Genomic DNA, 15,803 nt, shown 5'->3' on the forward strand with positions numbered 1-15,803 from the left:
TTAAATCTTGGACCGCTTTTTTACCATCCAATTGTATCCTTGGCCCCTGTATTAGTTTTCTATTTATTGCCATAACAAATTACCATAAACTTAGTGGCTTAAAACAATACAAATTCTCTGACAGTTCTGTAGCCCACCAGTTCCACTGAGCTAAGATCAAGGTGTGGGCAGAGCTGCATTCTCTCCTGGAGGCCCTAGGAAGGAATGTTTCCCTTGCTTTTTCCGGCTTCTAGTGGCCACCCTAGTCCTTGGCTCCCAGTTCCTTCCTCCACTCCAGGCCAGCAGCACAGCCTCTCTCCAGCCCTGCTTCCATCTCCACACCTCCTTCTCTCTCTTCTACCTCCCTCTTCCACTTTTAAGGACCCCTGTGATTACACTCAGCCCACCCAAATAACCCAGGAAATCTCCGTTTTAAGGTCAGCTGATTGTCAACCTTAATTCCATTTGCAGCTTTAAACCCCCTTTGCCGTGTAACCCACCATATTCACGGCTTCCTCGGTTAGAATGTGGACATCTCTGGGGGAGAGAAGGTGCATAATTCTGCCCACCACCATCCCTTCCCTCCCTCTGTTGTCCTTCAGAAGCAATGAACTCAGGGAAGGTTAATATGTATAAATACTTCACAAAATTGAACAATCATCGGAAAATAAAACCATCCCTGTCTTCCCCCTCCTTCACTTCCTTTGAACTATAGGAGGTATACCTTCCAAAGTCAAACGAGGATCGTGTTTACATTGGTTGTCATCACCCACTATTTGCTCACTTGCTCTACAGTGTTCACACAGAAAACTGACACTTGACAAGATTGTCTTTAATTTCTTTCGTGGGTAAATTTACAAGTTTGTTATGTTTTGTAGTACTTAGGACATAGTGATGTCATCCCAGCCAACAAACCAACCTCAAACATATGAAACCACACTCAGTCCTTACCCACCAAGCAACACCATGGCTCCTGGGTCTCCACCACCTCTGGGTTTCACGCACCCCACAAAACAAGCTCAGAGTGCCCAGCCTCCCTTCTTTGGGTCTCCAGGAATCATCACCAAGAGTCAGCAGGGCCAAGGAAACATACAAATGGTAAACCCAGCTACAGGAGCAGCAACCACAAACTTTAGAGAAGAAGCAAAGATACTAGGGGTAAGTCTACTTACTATGAGAATTTTAATTTTGCATTTGCAAGGTTTGATTGTCCTTATAAGTTATATAGGTGGAGAGAAGTTTGTGATCTCATGACCTACATGTCCAATCATTAAAAATTTCTGAACATTCTTCTAGAAACTGTATAGTAGGGGATGATAACCAATGTAAATAAATAAAGAAGCATAAAAAGTATAAGAAGTACCAGGCAGTGAAGGGCAGGGGTAGCAATTTCAAGTTGATGAGAGCAGGCTTTCCTTAGAAGATGACATCTGAGCAAAGACAGGAAGGGAGGAGCACACCATGCAGACATCAGGGCAAGAGCTTCCAGGTAAAGTTGGAAAGGCCTTTAGAGGAGAACATGTGCTGTGTCTGGAAAACAGGAAGGAGGCCGGTTAAGTAGAAGAGTATGATGGAGGGAGGTGGTCGTCTCAAGGAGGGCAGAGGAGGGGTGGGGGCCAGACCCTGTGAGGCCTGGAGGACAGAGGCTCTGGCTTGTACTCTGAGTGGAAATGGGGAGCCACTGGGGCATTCTAACTGGTAACAGAGAGGTGTTCAGGGGAAGGACTTTAAAGTGATGGTTGCCGTTCTGTTTGTAAAAGTTCCAATTGACAGAAGCTATTTATTTTCCCTGAAGACTGTACATCTATACTATTAGTAGCCCCCAAGCACCACAACAGTACAGGAGCCGCAGGTAGTAGGACTTGGGGCATCTGCCCAAGCAGACTCAGAACATAAAGTAGCTGTGGCCAAAAATCAAGAGTGAGTTAAATGACCAAATTACCAAATCTGGCCTGTAGGCAAGTTTGGTCGGTATATGGTACAGCCAGGGTGATACCAGGAGAAGAGTAGACCAGCATTAACCCAACATCTAACTGTCATCAAGATGATGGCAAGGGTGAGGATAAGAAGCCTGAGGTCAGATGACTGAACTTCTGCTCTAAAGAAGAGTCTGTGAAAGCCAAATATAATGCCTAATCGCTTCAACTGAGACCCGTGGTTGGCTAAAAGAGGCCCATGACACCTCTGAAGTTCTATACAAAAGTGTGATGTGTGTATGGATGGATGTTTAAGAATGGTTTTTCAGGGAAAAGGCTCATAGCTTTCATTAGCCTGAATTTCAAGGAAATTCATTATTCAAAGAAAATAGGAATCTCTTAGCACTATTTAGGAAGCTGTGATGTTTTTTCCAACTCTGATTCAACTTAATAACTTAACTGTACTCAACGCAAAGCTACTGAAGAAATAAACACAGCAATCTTTGTATCTGTAGTCTTCTTGGGCAGATTAAGGCATCCATTTGGGAAGAAACAAACGGTAAATCTCCAGTTAACTTCTGGCCCAATCTAACAGTACTTATTTCTCACAAATGTGCTCATCCAGGATGAAGGAAGGTGCTCTAAGAGGTACAAAGATGTATTCCCTGTCTTTGAGGATATGTCTTGGCCAACAAGAAAATGTTTGTGCACCTAAGATTTTTTTTAAAAAAGAACAATATAAATAAGCATAAGACCAAGTAATAAGGTGTATAATCTACACCATAAGATAAAACAGGAATTTAGAAAGAAAGAAGAGCTTACGCTGACCAGTATAATCAAGATGACTTTGTGGAGAGGTGGAGCTGCACCTTCAGGGAGGCTGGATTCAATACTTAAGACACAAGTTCTGGAATCAATTTCCTATATTAAATTTCCAGATCTGCTCTTCAGGAATTATATGACCTTGGACACTGCTGTGTTCTGAATGTCCTCCCAAAATTCCTATGTTGAAATCCTAACTTTAAAGATAGTATTAGGAGGTTGGCCTTTGGGAAATACTTATTGGATCATGAAGGTGGAACTCTCATGAATGGGATTAGTGACTTACAAGAGAGGCTCCTGAGGGATCCCTAGCCTTTTCCGGGATGTGAAAACACAGTGACAAGTCCCCCGCTATGAACCAAGGAGAGAGCCCTCACCAGAAGGCAACCACCTTGAACGTGGGACTTCCCAGCCTCTAGAACTGTGGGCATAAATTTCCGTTGTTTATAAGCTACCCAGAAGGTAGCACAGTATTTTGTTACAGCAGCCTGAGAAAACTAACACAGACAGCTCTGTGTCTCCATCCAATCGGTTGGAAGATTACATGGAACAATAAATGTGAAGGGTTTAGAATATTATCAAACATGTACTTAATGCCCCATAAATTCACTGATACTTCCTTCATTGATATTTTCCCCGTAACAGGGATTTCCCAAGAAGAAAACAGGTCCATTTGGAACGGCCATCAAAGTTACAGCATTTTTTGGGGGGCACCTGGGTGGCTCAGTCGGTTAAGTGTCCGACTTCGGCTCAGGTCATGATCTCACGGTCCGTGGGTTCGAGCCCCACATCAGGCTCTGTGCTGACAGCTCAGAGCCTGGAGCCTGCTTCGGATTCTGTGTCTCCCTCTCTCTCTGACCCTCCCCCATTCATGCTCTGTCTTTCTGTCTCAAAAATAAACATTAAAAAAAATTTTTTTTTAAAGTTACATGTCTCTCTCTGTCCGAAAAATAAACGTTGAAAAAAAAATTAAAAAAAAAAAAAAAAAAAGGGGCGCCTGGGTGGCGCAGTTGGTTAAGCGTCCGACTTCAGCCAGGTCACGATCTCGCGGTCCGTGAGTTTGAGCCCCGCGTCAGGCTCTGGGCTGATGGCTCAGAGCCTGGAGCCTGTTTCCGATTCTGTGTCTCCCTCTCTCTCTGCCCCTCCCCCGTTCATGCTCTGTCTCTCTCTGTCCCAAAAATAAATAAACGTTGAAAAAAAAAATTAAAAAAAAAAAAGTTACAGCATTTTTTCCCAGGGGCACCTGGGTGGCTCAGTTGGTTAAGCATCTGACATTTGATTTTGGCTCAGGTCATGATCTCACGAGTTTGTGGGCTCGAACCCCACGTTGGGCTCTGCGCTGACAGTGTGGAGCCTGCTTGGGATTCTCTCTGTGTCCCTCCCTCATGCATGTGTGCTCTTTCTGTCTCTCTCAAAATAAGTAAATAAACTTTTTTTTTAAGCATTTTTTCCTAAGAGTCTTTTAGAGGCTCTCAGGGGACACCATTGCATGCTTAACCAGTAGCACCTGAAGAACTCTCCTTGGGCCATCCTTACAAGCCTCCCCAAATACCTCAAACAAGGCGTCTGCCGAGGGCCTGGCTCCAGCATCTGCCAAAATCTCTGTGGCCCACCTCCTGCGGTACAGGTATATATGCATAAAGGACAGCCATGCATCTTGACGGAGCTGACAACAAAAAAGCAGCAGCAGCAATGACAGTGATGCCTCATTCATACCTGAAAATGAAGAAGCAGCCTTAAAATGCCCGTTTTCTTTTTTCAGGCAATCCAGATCCTGATTGGATTGATGCACATTGGTTTCAGAATTATTTTAGGTTTAATGGACGCCATTTATGGACTAGTTTTTGCATTTCTTTCCTTTGCTTTTATTAGTGGATATGCGATCCGGGGTGGCATCTCTGTGAGTAGACTGCTAGAACACCTCTCCTTCTCAGTCTATCAGATACCGCTGTCCCGAGCCTATACATAGCCCATTTTTTTTATAAAAGCCCCACATCTGATCCACTGTAAAAGTGAGATATAGCAGCTCTGGTTGAGTATTTAAAAAAGAAGAGCTTTTCTTCTCCATTTTAACCTGCAGTTTAAACTCATACCCTCAAGTTTACACTGATCAAGTAACCAAAAAGCAAGTTTTAGTTCCTGATTATGTTTTAGATGGAAATGTATGTACTGGGTGGAGAGAGGCAAAAGGAGGTGATCGGGAACATGATTAAAACACGCAAATGATCATGACAAGAGACGGAGCTGTGAGCTCAGAAGTCATCACACATGGTAAGCTCACAAGAGAATGAGTTCTTTACATGCGAGAAACTAAGGAGAGAAAAAAAGGGAGAAGTCCAAAGGAAACAATCTCAGAAAGTTACTCCAGAAAATGGAGAAGTATGAGAGGAACTTTCGACAGGGAAACTAGATGAACACAAAGAGACCAATCTTTCCTACTAAAAGAGAAGCTCCCACGACCAAAGAACCCATGTTTCACAAATAAATGTGTCTGTTTCTACAGTTCATTGCTACCAGTGCTCTCTATATACTGGCATCCAAGCAGTTTTCCCCTAGTCTGGTAAGTCAGAATGTTTCTACTTTTTAAACTCTTTGAAAGATTCATTTAATTGATCTGGAGAGGAAAATTGAGAAAGTGGATTCAGAAAATGCAAAGGGGAGCACTCTTTCCCCCAAAAATATTTCTACCGGTTGCCTCCATGGTATGTGTGCCCCAGCACGGTCCACACAATTTGCCACTCAGAAATGGCAGAGCCCCATGTCCTGACTGTCTAACTCCCAAGAGCGGAAACTGGTATACGTAAGGTTTTTAGCTTTATCCTAGGGCTCCCTGGTTCCACCGGGTCACACTGCATTAGGGGAACTCCAAAGCAGAATATAGGAGCCAGGAAATACCCACCCGCCACTTTGGTATCAAAGCCTCTCTTATTCATTTGCCACTTCTCAGTTCTGCCTTGCCTTGTATTTTTATTTTTTATTTGCACACAGCCTATTTTTACTCAGATGTGACTTTTGTTTTACAGTTTGTTAAGTCATCACTGAACGCACCAATTGGGTACAGAAAAAGTTTATGAAACCAATCACCGAGACAGGTCTTTCAACACTCTTGGCCACAGCTCCCCACCTTTGGCAATTTCCTGGTCTACTTTTGAAACAGGAGCAGGAACGTGATTTGCCGAGACATGGTGACAACCAGAGCAGAGGTGGTTTCAGGATTGTATTTAATCCGGCGCAGGAGGAAAGAACGGAAAAATGGGAACACAGAGTCCTGCTGCTCAAGTTCTCCTAGACCAGACACTAAACTAGACACTAAACGCTAGACTAGAGACTGGACTAGGGACTAAGCTAGACTAAACGAAACTAAAATCAGTCTAACCTCGATTAACCACTCCTGTCGTCATCTAAAAAACAAAATAAAGCACCCTTTCTCTGCATCATTTATGGATCCTTCCCTCTAACTGAGGTTGTCCAGGCACAGAATCTGTCCATTTGGAGAAGACAGCTACTAAAATGGTACCTGAAGCAATTTTTCCAGCAGCATTTTAGAGGCCCGTGGGAGACCCTAAGGCATGCCAAAGCTCTTGTGAATTCTAAAGAACTAACTCAGCCACTGCTAGCAAGTTGGCTGAAGACTTGGCTTCCCAATTATCCTGCTGCGTGTCGAAATCTTCTTGTAGAAACTGAAGAAAATTTTGTACTCTACCCATACATCTCTACCCACAAAAGCCTAATGACTTCCTCATTCTAAACCTGGGGTTTTTTTTATCGAGTCCCTAGAACGACTTCAGGGTTTTCGTCAATTTCTAAATTTATCAGCAAACATGTCTTTGCAGACACGCTTTTCCATCTATGTAACACTGGATGCTTTGTTGTACTACCTTGTATGGTGGTTTTAGGAGTTCCATGAGATGATGTACATAAATAATTTCACACAATGCGTGCCACAGAAAAATGCTCATTGAAGCTTTATTTGTCGTTTTAGTATTTTAAACCGGGAACACACTTGTTAATTGTGTGAGGCTTTTAGACAAACGCGATGGATGAGCTTCTGCTCTGTATTATGTACCTTTCTCTACAGATACTAGAAGTACGCTACCTTCACTCTGCATACAGCACAGTTTTCAAGAAAACTCAGAGAGGCAGGAAAAACAAAAGTCATTTTGACTTCAAAATTTGTTTGAAGATTTCAAGGATTGAGAGCCATTATATTTAACTGATTCTTATTTCATTTTGCTTCGTTTTTCTCATACATATGGTTTCTTTCTCCTGTCACCTCCATTAGATTAGAGGCAGCCTAGGCATGAACACGGTCAGTGCGATTTTGTCTCCACTGGAGTGACTCTGCTGCTGCTGGATGCGGGTATGAATGGGATCCTCAGCCAAGACTGCTGGGCAATCATAAGTATCCCATCATCCACCACACGTCTCCTCTCTGGCCACTCTCACACGTATCTCTCATGACTGTATAGCAGCCCCACTACTACGTCACAGGATGGCTAGGACTGTAGAATAAAGTGGAAGAGCCACTTCTGCAGATGGATTGGGGCAGAAAACACACCCTCTATTGCTCTCACTGTTGATCACATGAACGATGGGGAAGACAGCTAGAGAGACTTAAAGACGCCCAGACAGTATTTTCTAGAGGTTTGAAATTCTGCGTAACAAAGACAGTCAAGTTATGGAGTAGTTTCATTTTAGACTGAGAACGGGATGAAGGGAAACTGGCCACATCAAGGATGTTCAACTTGTATTAGAGAAATTTGAAAAATGAAGCAACTTGAAAATGAAGCACGTGCCTCTCAATGTTCTCCAAACAGAATCAGCCATTCATTACCACAGTCGGGCAAAGCATGGACACTGACCATTTCCCCAAGAGCCAAGTGCACAGAAGTGCTTATAAGAAGGCAAGAATATGAGGGGACTTCTTGGTAAGTACCACGGAGTGAAGCAAGAACACAATATATATCCTCTATAATACCAAACCAAAGAACACAAATTACTCAAAAATCGCCATTTAAATAGGCATCCTAGGGGCGCCTGGGTGGCGCAGTCGGTTAAGCGTCCGACTTCAGCCAGGTCACGATCTCGCGGTCCGTGAGTTCGAGCCCCGCGTCAGGCTCTGGGCTGATGGCTCAGAGCCTGGAGCCTGTTTCCAATTCTGTGTCTCCCTCTCTCTCTGCCCCTCCCCCGTTCATGCTCTGTCTCTCTCTGTCCCAAAAATAAATAAACGTTCAAAAAAAAAAAAAAAAGAAAAGAAATAGGCATCCAAGTGAAAAACCAAATGATTCTGCTGTGTCTCAAGGTGGCAGAGCACAGCTCCTGACCTGGTTTCTTACTCCCCAGAAACAAAACTAGGAAAAGCAGGAAATGACAATATACAGAGAAGTCTCGCTAATGCTCTCTGATCAAGGGCTAAGGAGACTTAGGTGGAGAGCAGTCAATTCTAAGAAGGTATACAGCAAATCCTGAATGCTAAAAGCCCATGGTATCCCAGGACCTCAAGAGAAGTAGGAAAGGTCACCAGAGTTAACTTCTTCCAGTGCACCTTGAAAACATGGAGGAGTAGGCAGAAATCCACAGGAACAGGATATACCTCTGACCTTGGAGCAAGTGTTACTATAGGCATTTCTCAAAAGAGAGAGAGAGAGAGAGAGAGAGAGCAGAGCCCATATTTACCAGCAAGAACTGTGCTCAGTGCCAGCTAAGCTATTTTTCTCACTGCTACAGCTGCATAGTTAGCATTGAGCAAAATGTACACAAAACTGTATCTAGCCCTTAAGTTGAAGCTGGAAACAAGGAAGACAAAGTGGAAAAAGTTAAGGAGAAATATAATCAGGGAAAACTCACCTGTACTATATCTGAACAAACATAAGGCCTATACACAGTTGTTCACTTGAAGAATGAGAAAACTGAAAAAAGTGGTAGGAAACTAAATACATCAGAGTGATTAAAGGAAGAAATGGAAGGAAAAAAAAGGAAGAGAGGAGGAAAGAAAACTTAAGATTCCCGTGGGTTAATGGGTCACCAGAAACACTCAGATGCCTATTATTTACTTTGAATAAAAGATACACAATTCAACTGATTAGAACAAAAGACGTATCAGATGATAAAACGGATGCAAACACACATGTCTTCCCTCTTCCTCACAAGATGTGCCCTGGTTTGATGGAGATGTGAGTCACACCAATGAGGAATCCACTGAGTGTCCTCGTTCTCGTGGTTAGATTCCTTACTAGTCTGGGCAATCACTTCCTTAAATTTTAGCTCAAATTCCTGTTCCCTGACAGAATGACTCTACTCTGTGATTAACACATGAACCAGCCCTTTGGTTTCAGGTATTGGTATTCAATCCCAGGTATAGGTTTTTCCATTTAACACAGAGACAACAAAAGAAATTTCCAATAGCAGGTCAAGCCATGTTATACCATGTCGCAGCAGTGGCACACATAACAAACAAAACGATACCACCAACAAAAAACAATACGGGAGAAAACATTACCCAATTATCAAGAGAAGATTTCTCATGAACATTTTTATACTACTGAAAATCATTAATTAATAAGAAAATAAGATGGGGGGGGGGGCTTGGGTGACTCAGTTGGTGGAGCATCCGATCTTGATTTCGCCTCAGGACATGATCCCAGGGTCATGGGATCAAGCCCTGCATCGGGCTCTGCTTTGAATGCGAAGCCTGCTTAAGATTCTTTCTCTCTCCCTCTGCCCCTCTTCCCACTTGTGCACGCTTTCTTTCTCTCTCTTCTCTCTCTCTCTAAAAGAGAGAGGAAATGACAGGATGAAATAAAAAGAACTGTGGCACTAGAGAAACCGAGTAGCCCAGACCATTACAGATCTAATAAAGAAATCACACACAGCAAGAAACACAAGGGACTCAAAAAATATGGTAGAGAGAAAACGTGCTATCACAGTCTTCACACAAGACAATGAGAAATATATTAAATAGAAAGAAGATGATAAACATGGCAGACAGGCAAGTTTCATCCAACATAATAATACTTGGTTTCCCTGAGTAGAGAATCCAACAAATGGTACAGAAAAAAAGTAACCAGGGATACTGAGTAAAAAATCCTGAACGAAGAGAATCACTGAATTTTTACGTTGAAAAAGAATAACCTATCTGGGAGAAAGACACGTACACTCATTGAGAAAGATGCATAGATATAGACCCTTGTTAAGGTATAAAGTATAACAACAGATTCGTTAAGGTTTTAGGCAGAGAAATCCAATCACCTATAAGCTGGAAGAAAAGTCAGCGTGGCTCAGTGTCCACGACAGCAACATGCAGGGAGGAAAGACAATGGAGCAATGTCATCAAGTTTTTGGTGACAAGAAACTGTGAGTCAAGAATAACACATCCAATAAAATTCTTGAACAAGGCTTATTCAACCACACATGATGTAAATTAAATCAAGAACTCAGAAAGGCAGGGAGAAGTTGTGTAAAAAGATTAGCAAGGAGCGCTAAACCAATGAAATGATCATCTGGGACTGGAAGACTGAACAGCAAGGGAAATGACAGCTACAGGAGTGAATATAAAGCTTTTCATGTTCACCCACTCCCCCCCACCAAAATAAGTGAGAAGTGACATAATCACCAAAATCTGAAAGGTGAAGAGAGGTGAGACGAGACAGATGTCAAATAAGAGTGCCCAATCGCCTTATTCTTCGTAAGCAATCATTTCACACTAAAGTTGAAACGGGTAGGTTTAAAATTACTTCAACTTCTTCATGGATTTCATACACTTTTAGTTGTAATTTTAGCAGACTTCATTTACTTATTTCTATTCTTTTAAAATCAAATGGTATTTACAAACTTCAAAACAGTAAGTACAAAACAATTCCATTCTTGAAGAGTTCTTGCTGTCTCACGACGCATCCATTTTTCTATCTGCCTTTTGGCCTCCACATAGAGTTCTAGAAAAATACGCAGAAAATATTAATTTTGCTTATTTCTGGGCAGTGACATTAGGGATGATTGATTGTTTTCTATATGGCTTAATTTTTTTTTAATAAGCAGGTAACATTTTTATAAAAACAAGAAATCCATTGCAAAGAAAAACAGTGCACTTCTTTTCCAATGTTTCTAAATAGTCTGCTGGAGAAAAGGAAAGTCTTGTGGCATTTTAAAGAAAATTCAAAATTAATTCCCACTTCCCTGAAATAAGCATTTGGTGATAACAGAGAAGCAATCATGGAGTAAGCTGAGCATGAACAGTGGCACCTTTGATGAGCCAATAACTTTTTGAAGCCTGCGGGAAGCCCTCCTGATGAGTCAAAATTTCACCGTGTTTTTTTCTTGATCTCAGCTTGCTGGGAAAGGAATCTCAGCCCTGCTGATCATGTTCTCGGTCTTGGAGTTCTGCACAAATTGTACTGTAGCCCATTCTGCCAACGAAGCAATCACCAAGACCAGCAGGGTGAGCTGGGCCTCTGCTCTGTAAAATAATTGAGTATGTGCTGGAGGAAGAAGAGCAGCAGTCAAGTCCCACGGCAGGTTCACAAGAGCTCACCTTGAGTCAGGGGAGGGAGAAAGGGCTGGGGAACAGGACTGAGTAGGACTGTAGTAACGATAGTGCTTCTTTTATTCTTTCTTTCCAGCCTGTCCTGGTTATTCCAAATGTGTATGCAACCAGTACCTTGGCACCAGAGTCTTCCTCAGCTCCTCCCAGAGACGATGGCCACCTCGCTTATGCCATTTAAAACAAAAAAGAGCACCAGAACATCTCATGGGGTTAAACTGCTCTGCAGGAACTTCTTAAGAAACTGTCCTCCACAGTCCACGATGATCGCTAATCTTTGAAGACTGTGTTTGAGATTCTTCTTACTTTGTCACTAACGATAACCGCATGTATTTCCCTGACACAGTTTCTTCCCACATACCACTACCACACTGGCAAAGGCGAAGGACCGGAAGACTGAATATGGCTCACGGTATTTTGTACATTCATATCATCAAACCCTGCCTCCTGGATAACTACAAAGCTTTGCTATTTACAGAGTATTTTCACGTACATCAAACTCATTTGCAGTGGGGTAACAGCAGGCCAAGGATGAAACAGTGAGGGAGTTTTACTGGGGTTATGGCTATTTTGTCTCTGAAATGGGAAAACCCTGGGCATGTTTAAAAGCCAAGGGGAACAATCCGGCTAAGACACAGAGCTGTTTAATATTAGAGAAAAGGGATGACTGTAGTATAAGCATCAAGAAACCAAAGTGTATATGGAAGGCATGGCCCAAGTGATGCAGAAGGGTGGTTTAGTCACATAACACAAAGAAAAGAAGATGTCATTGTTGCAGATATCAACAGGTTTGCAGGAATAGTACCCAGGATGTAGGAAACCCCATTACGATGCCTTGTGTCATCCCTGTCAAAGCAGAAGTGAGGGGGAGCCTGCGTGGCTCAGTTGGTTAAGCTTCCAAGATCTTGACTTTGGCTCAGGTCATGATCTTGCAGTTCACGGGTTCAAGCCCTGCATCAGGCTCTGTGCTGACAGCTCAGAGCCTGGAGCCTGCTTTGGATTCTGTGTCTCCCTCTCTCTCTCTCTCTCTCTGCCCCTCCCCTGCTTGTGGTCTTTCTCTCTTTCTCTCCCTCAAAAGTAAATTTAAAAAAATTTTTAAAAACTAAGCGGAAGTGAGGTGACCCCCAAGGTCGGGGCCATGTGTAGAATCAGAATATTGAACAGAAAGGGTAATGTTGGAAAAGTCATGGAACTAGAGGATAAACTGATCAGAGAAACAGAAGAGGACTGCCAGACTACACTGAAGGCACGTTTGAAGCGATGCTCACAAATTTATAACACAAACTGACTGCTTCAGCACGGCTTGGGCTGCTCAGATGCGAATCTAGATAAAGTGCCTATTTGGTTTCATCCAGGATTAGGGTTTTGCAAGACAGGATGACAAAATACCAAAGGGGCAGAAAAGCATGAGACACTGACAAAAGTATTACTGAAATGATGGATTATGAAATCTAAACTAGGTTAAGAGGGGAAGAAAAAAAAAGGACAGATAGATTGATCAAAAATTGTTATCTGCCTTTCTCCAGTAGAGATGTTGTAAAGATCAAATAAGGTAACATTATGTGAAAGCAGTTTGGAAACAGCAAAGTATTACCCATTTTTGAAGTTTCTGAATTATTTTTAAAAGCCAAGTGGGACAGGGGCACCTGGGTGGCTCAGTCAGTTAAGCGTCCGACTCGATTTCGGCTCAGGTCATGATCCCAGCACTGTGGGATCGAGCCCCAAGTCAGGTTCCATGCTCAGCATGGAGCCTGGCTGAGATTCTTTCTCCCTCACACCGCCCCTCTCTCCTGCTTGTGCTCTCTCTCTCTCTCTCTAAAAATAAATAAAATGAAAAAGAAAAAAAATTAAAAGCCAAATGGGACAAAATATATAGGGAAAGAGGAGGCAGAGAAATTGAAATCAAGGAAGAGGCAGATGAGAAGAATGGAATTTTTGCATCTGGGAAAGCAGATGTATTATGTCAGGTGACTATTACACAGTTCCAAATTTCCTGGTCTGCTTGGGTCCCCACTATTTAGCATTTTGGGTAATCAGGAATGCTGTGCCCTTCACCATGAAGCTCAGCAGCTAAATGAAAATAAAGACACGCACCCCATGGTCGGAGGGCACTAAATAGCACCCAAAATGCCTGGAGGGGTAGCATACTGTAAATCTAGATAAACAACTTAAAAAGTAAGACTTGCTTTAGGGAAGAGAAGCATGTCTAGCAAAGCTGATTTTTGAAATAAATTTCCATCAAATAAATTTCCATATTCTTTTTCTCACTTTACTTTAGTAGCAGTAATAATGATAATAACTAATATTTAGACCACTCTATGTGCCAGGCACATCCCAAACACTTAGGAAAAATTAATACGTTTAATGCTCACAACACCCCTGTGAAATAGGTACTATAATCAGCATCATTTTCTGGGGGGACCTGGGTGGCTCAGTCAGTTAAGCATCCGACTTTGGTTCAGGTCATGATCACATGGCTCATGAGTTCGAGCCCCACATCAGGCTCTGTGATGACAGCTCAGAGCCTGGAGCCTGCTTTGGATTCTATGTCTCCCTCTCTCTCTGTCCCTCCCCCGCTCATACTCTGTCTCTCTCTCTCTCTCTCTCTAAAAAAGAAATAAATATTAAAAAAAAAATTTTTTTTAAATAAGTATCATTTTCAGATGAGAAAACCACAGCAGAGAGATTAAAAACTTGCCATTAAGACATGCAGTTGGCGGGGCACCTGGGTGGCGCAGTCGGTTAAGCATCCGACTTCAGCCAGGTCACGATCTCGTGGTCCGGGAGTTCGAGCCCCGCGTCAGGCTCTGGGCTGAGGGCTCAGAGCCTGGAGCCTGTCTCCGATTCTGTGTCTCTCTGACCCTCCCCCTCTCTGCCCCTCCCCCGTTCATGCCCCTCCCCCGTTCATGCTCTGTCTCTGCCCCTCCCCCGTTCATGCTCTGTCTCTCTCTGTCCCAAAAATAAATAAATGTTGAAAAAAAAAAAAAAAAAAGACATGCAGTTGGCAAGATGGGAGCATGAACCTGAACCCAGGCAGTCTGGCTCCCAAGTCCACACAGTGTTCCTAACCCCTATTCCCACTCTTCTTATGGTCTGGGGTAGAATGGGAGATTTGTAGCTCCAAAACAAACAAACAAACAATGTTTCTCTATAGTAAACTTCTAGTCCATGTTGAAGGAACCACCTGACTCCGATGGGAGAGAAGGAGTTTAGTAATATAATAAGTACGGTCATCACTTGCTTCCTGAAAGTTGCCCTGGTACCTTTTAATCACACCTAAGAGTCTCTTAACTCAATATCTAGCATGCCAATTGATCTGCCCCCTCTGATTCTTCTTTTGGCTGGATACTCAAAAGACGCTAACAGATACGGGTTTCAACCATCTAAAATTTGTATTTTAAGTTGAGGCCTTGGGTAGTGTAAATATAAAAAAAAAAAAAAGACTGCCTACTTCTGCAATTTTAACAATGCTGTAAGCATAACATTCTTATGTAGTAGATTCCTTTTAAATAAAGCAAACATGTTTTTTTTATGCAATTGGGGAAAGCATTCAAGCATTCATTCACTCATCATATAGCTAGTGAGTGCCTACTCTGTAGAGGGTACTGTTCTGTGCGCTTGAGAAAAACAAAGCTTCTGTTCTTGGATTCCTATACCCTCTAAGTGTTAGACTTCCTATGGAAAATCATATCAGTAAGTTTAACTTTAAGTTTTAAATTGCCTCAGGTTTCTAAAAATGTAACTGTGATCTGAGACCTGGGAAAGTGACTGGAGTAGAAATATTATACCCTAGCATAGAAGTCATATGCCTATTACTAATACTAAATCACTATTGGAAGGCCTTATAGATCATGCTGGATGGATCCAGGATGATCTATGGGTCATCATGTTCGTTCTGGATCATCTAAAAACATATTCATTTCTTCATTCATTTGCTCAAAAAAACATATTACTACTTTGTGACCAAACACTGTTCTAGGCTATTACACAAAGTTAAGGTTTTATATACCTTGTATTTGGGGTAATATAAAATGGGGTAGAGCAGGCCTTATCTAAATGCCAGTATATACAGGCTTTTTTCATGTGCAAGGAAAAAATGCTGGGTTTGAGTACAAGACTTCACTCAAGAAACGTAAGTGAAGCTACACGAGGAGAACCCACATGTACCATATATTTATTGTCTTCCCGCCTCAGAACAACACAGGTTATGATTAGATCTCTAGGGCTCCAGGGTGTCTACCAATTCTAAATTCTAAGACTTCAAGAAGGTCAAGATCTCAGCATGAGATACATGGGTTCAGAGTCCTCCTTCCAGAATCCACACATACATCACGGATACGTACGTATCATTGATTCATTCAAGGCCTACACAACAATTCCGAAAGCTCTTTTCTCCACAGTGTGTTTTGCATTTGTTACATCCCTCTAAAATTCAACCGGTCACAACTGTCCCCTACTCCCATGGAGCAGATGAAGCTATCCTAAACCTGGATGACAAGGAGGGAGATGCCCAGGATCCCCAGGCATCTATTTGGAGAAGCGGTTCGAAT

At 42.5% G+C, this 15,803-nt stretch overlaps 2 protein-coding genes across 4 annotated transcripts in view; one reads left to right on the forward strand and one right to left on the reverse strand.

Moving 5' to 3' along the window:
- LOC101100669 (membrane-spanning 4-domains subfamily A member 4A-like) overlaps positions 1 to 15,803 on the reverse strand; it is a 207,363-nt gene that overhangs the window by 186,059 nt on the left and 5,501 nt on the right. The window contains exons 2-3 of one of the 3 annotated variants that reach the window (XM_045039363.1): positions 4,270 to 4,433; positions 1,343 to 1,509 (exon numbers count right to left, since the gene is read on the reverse strand). The exons of 1 other annotated variant lie outside the window; for it this stretch is intronic. The gene's annotated coding sequence lies outside the window, so the exon portion shown is untranslated. The remainder of the gene's footprint in view (positions 1 to 1,342; positions 1,510 to 4,269; positions 4,434 to 15,803) is intronic. One more of the 3 variants, XM_045039362.1, reaches the window with a different exon arrangement.
- Positions 874 to 11,434, forward strand: MS4A12 (membrane spanning 4-domains A12). The gene is given in 6 exon segments (XM_045038104.1): positions 874 to 1,137; positions 4,480 to 4,617; positions 7,000 to 7,042; positions 7,045 to 7,120; positions 11,046 to 11,151; positions 11,333 to 11,434. Coding segments are annotated over 6 exon segments (729 nt in total).

This window comes from Felis catus, chromosome D1 (genome assembly GCF_018350175.1).
Source record: "Felis catus isolate Fca126 chromosome D1, F.catus_Fca126_mat1.0, whole genome shotgun sequence".
In the NCBI taxonomy this organism is placed as follows: domain Eukaryota; kingdom Metazoa; phylum Chordata; class Mammalia; order Carnivora; family Felidae; genus Felis; species Felis catus.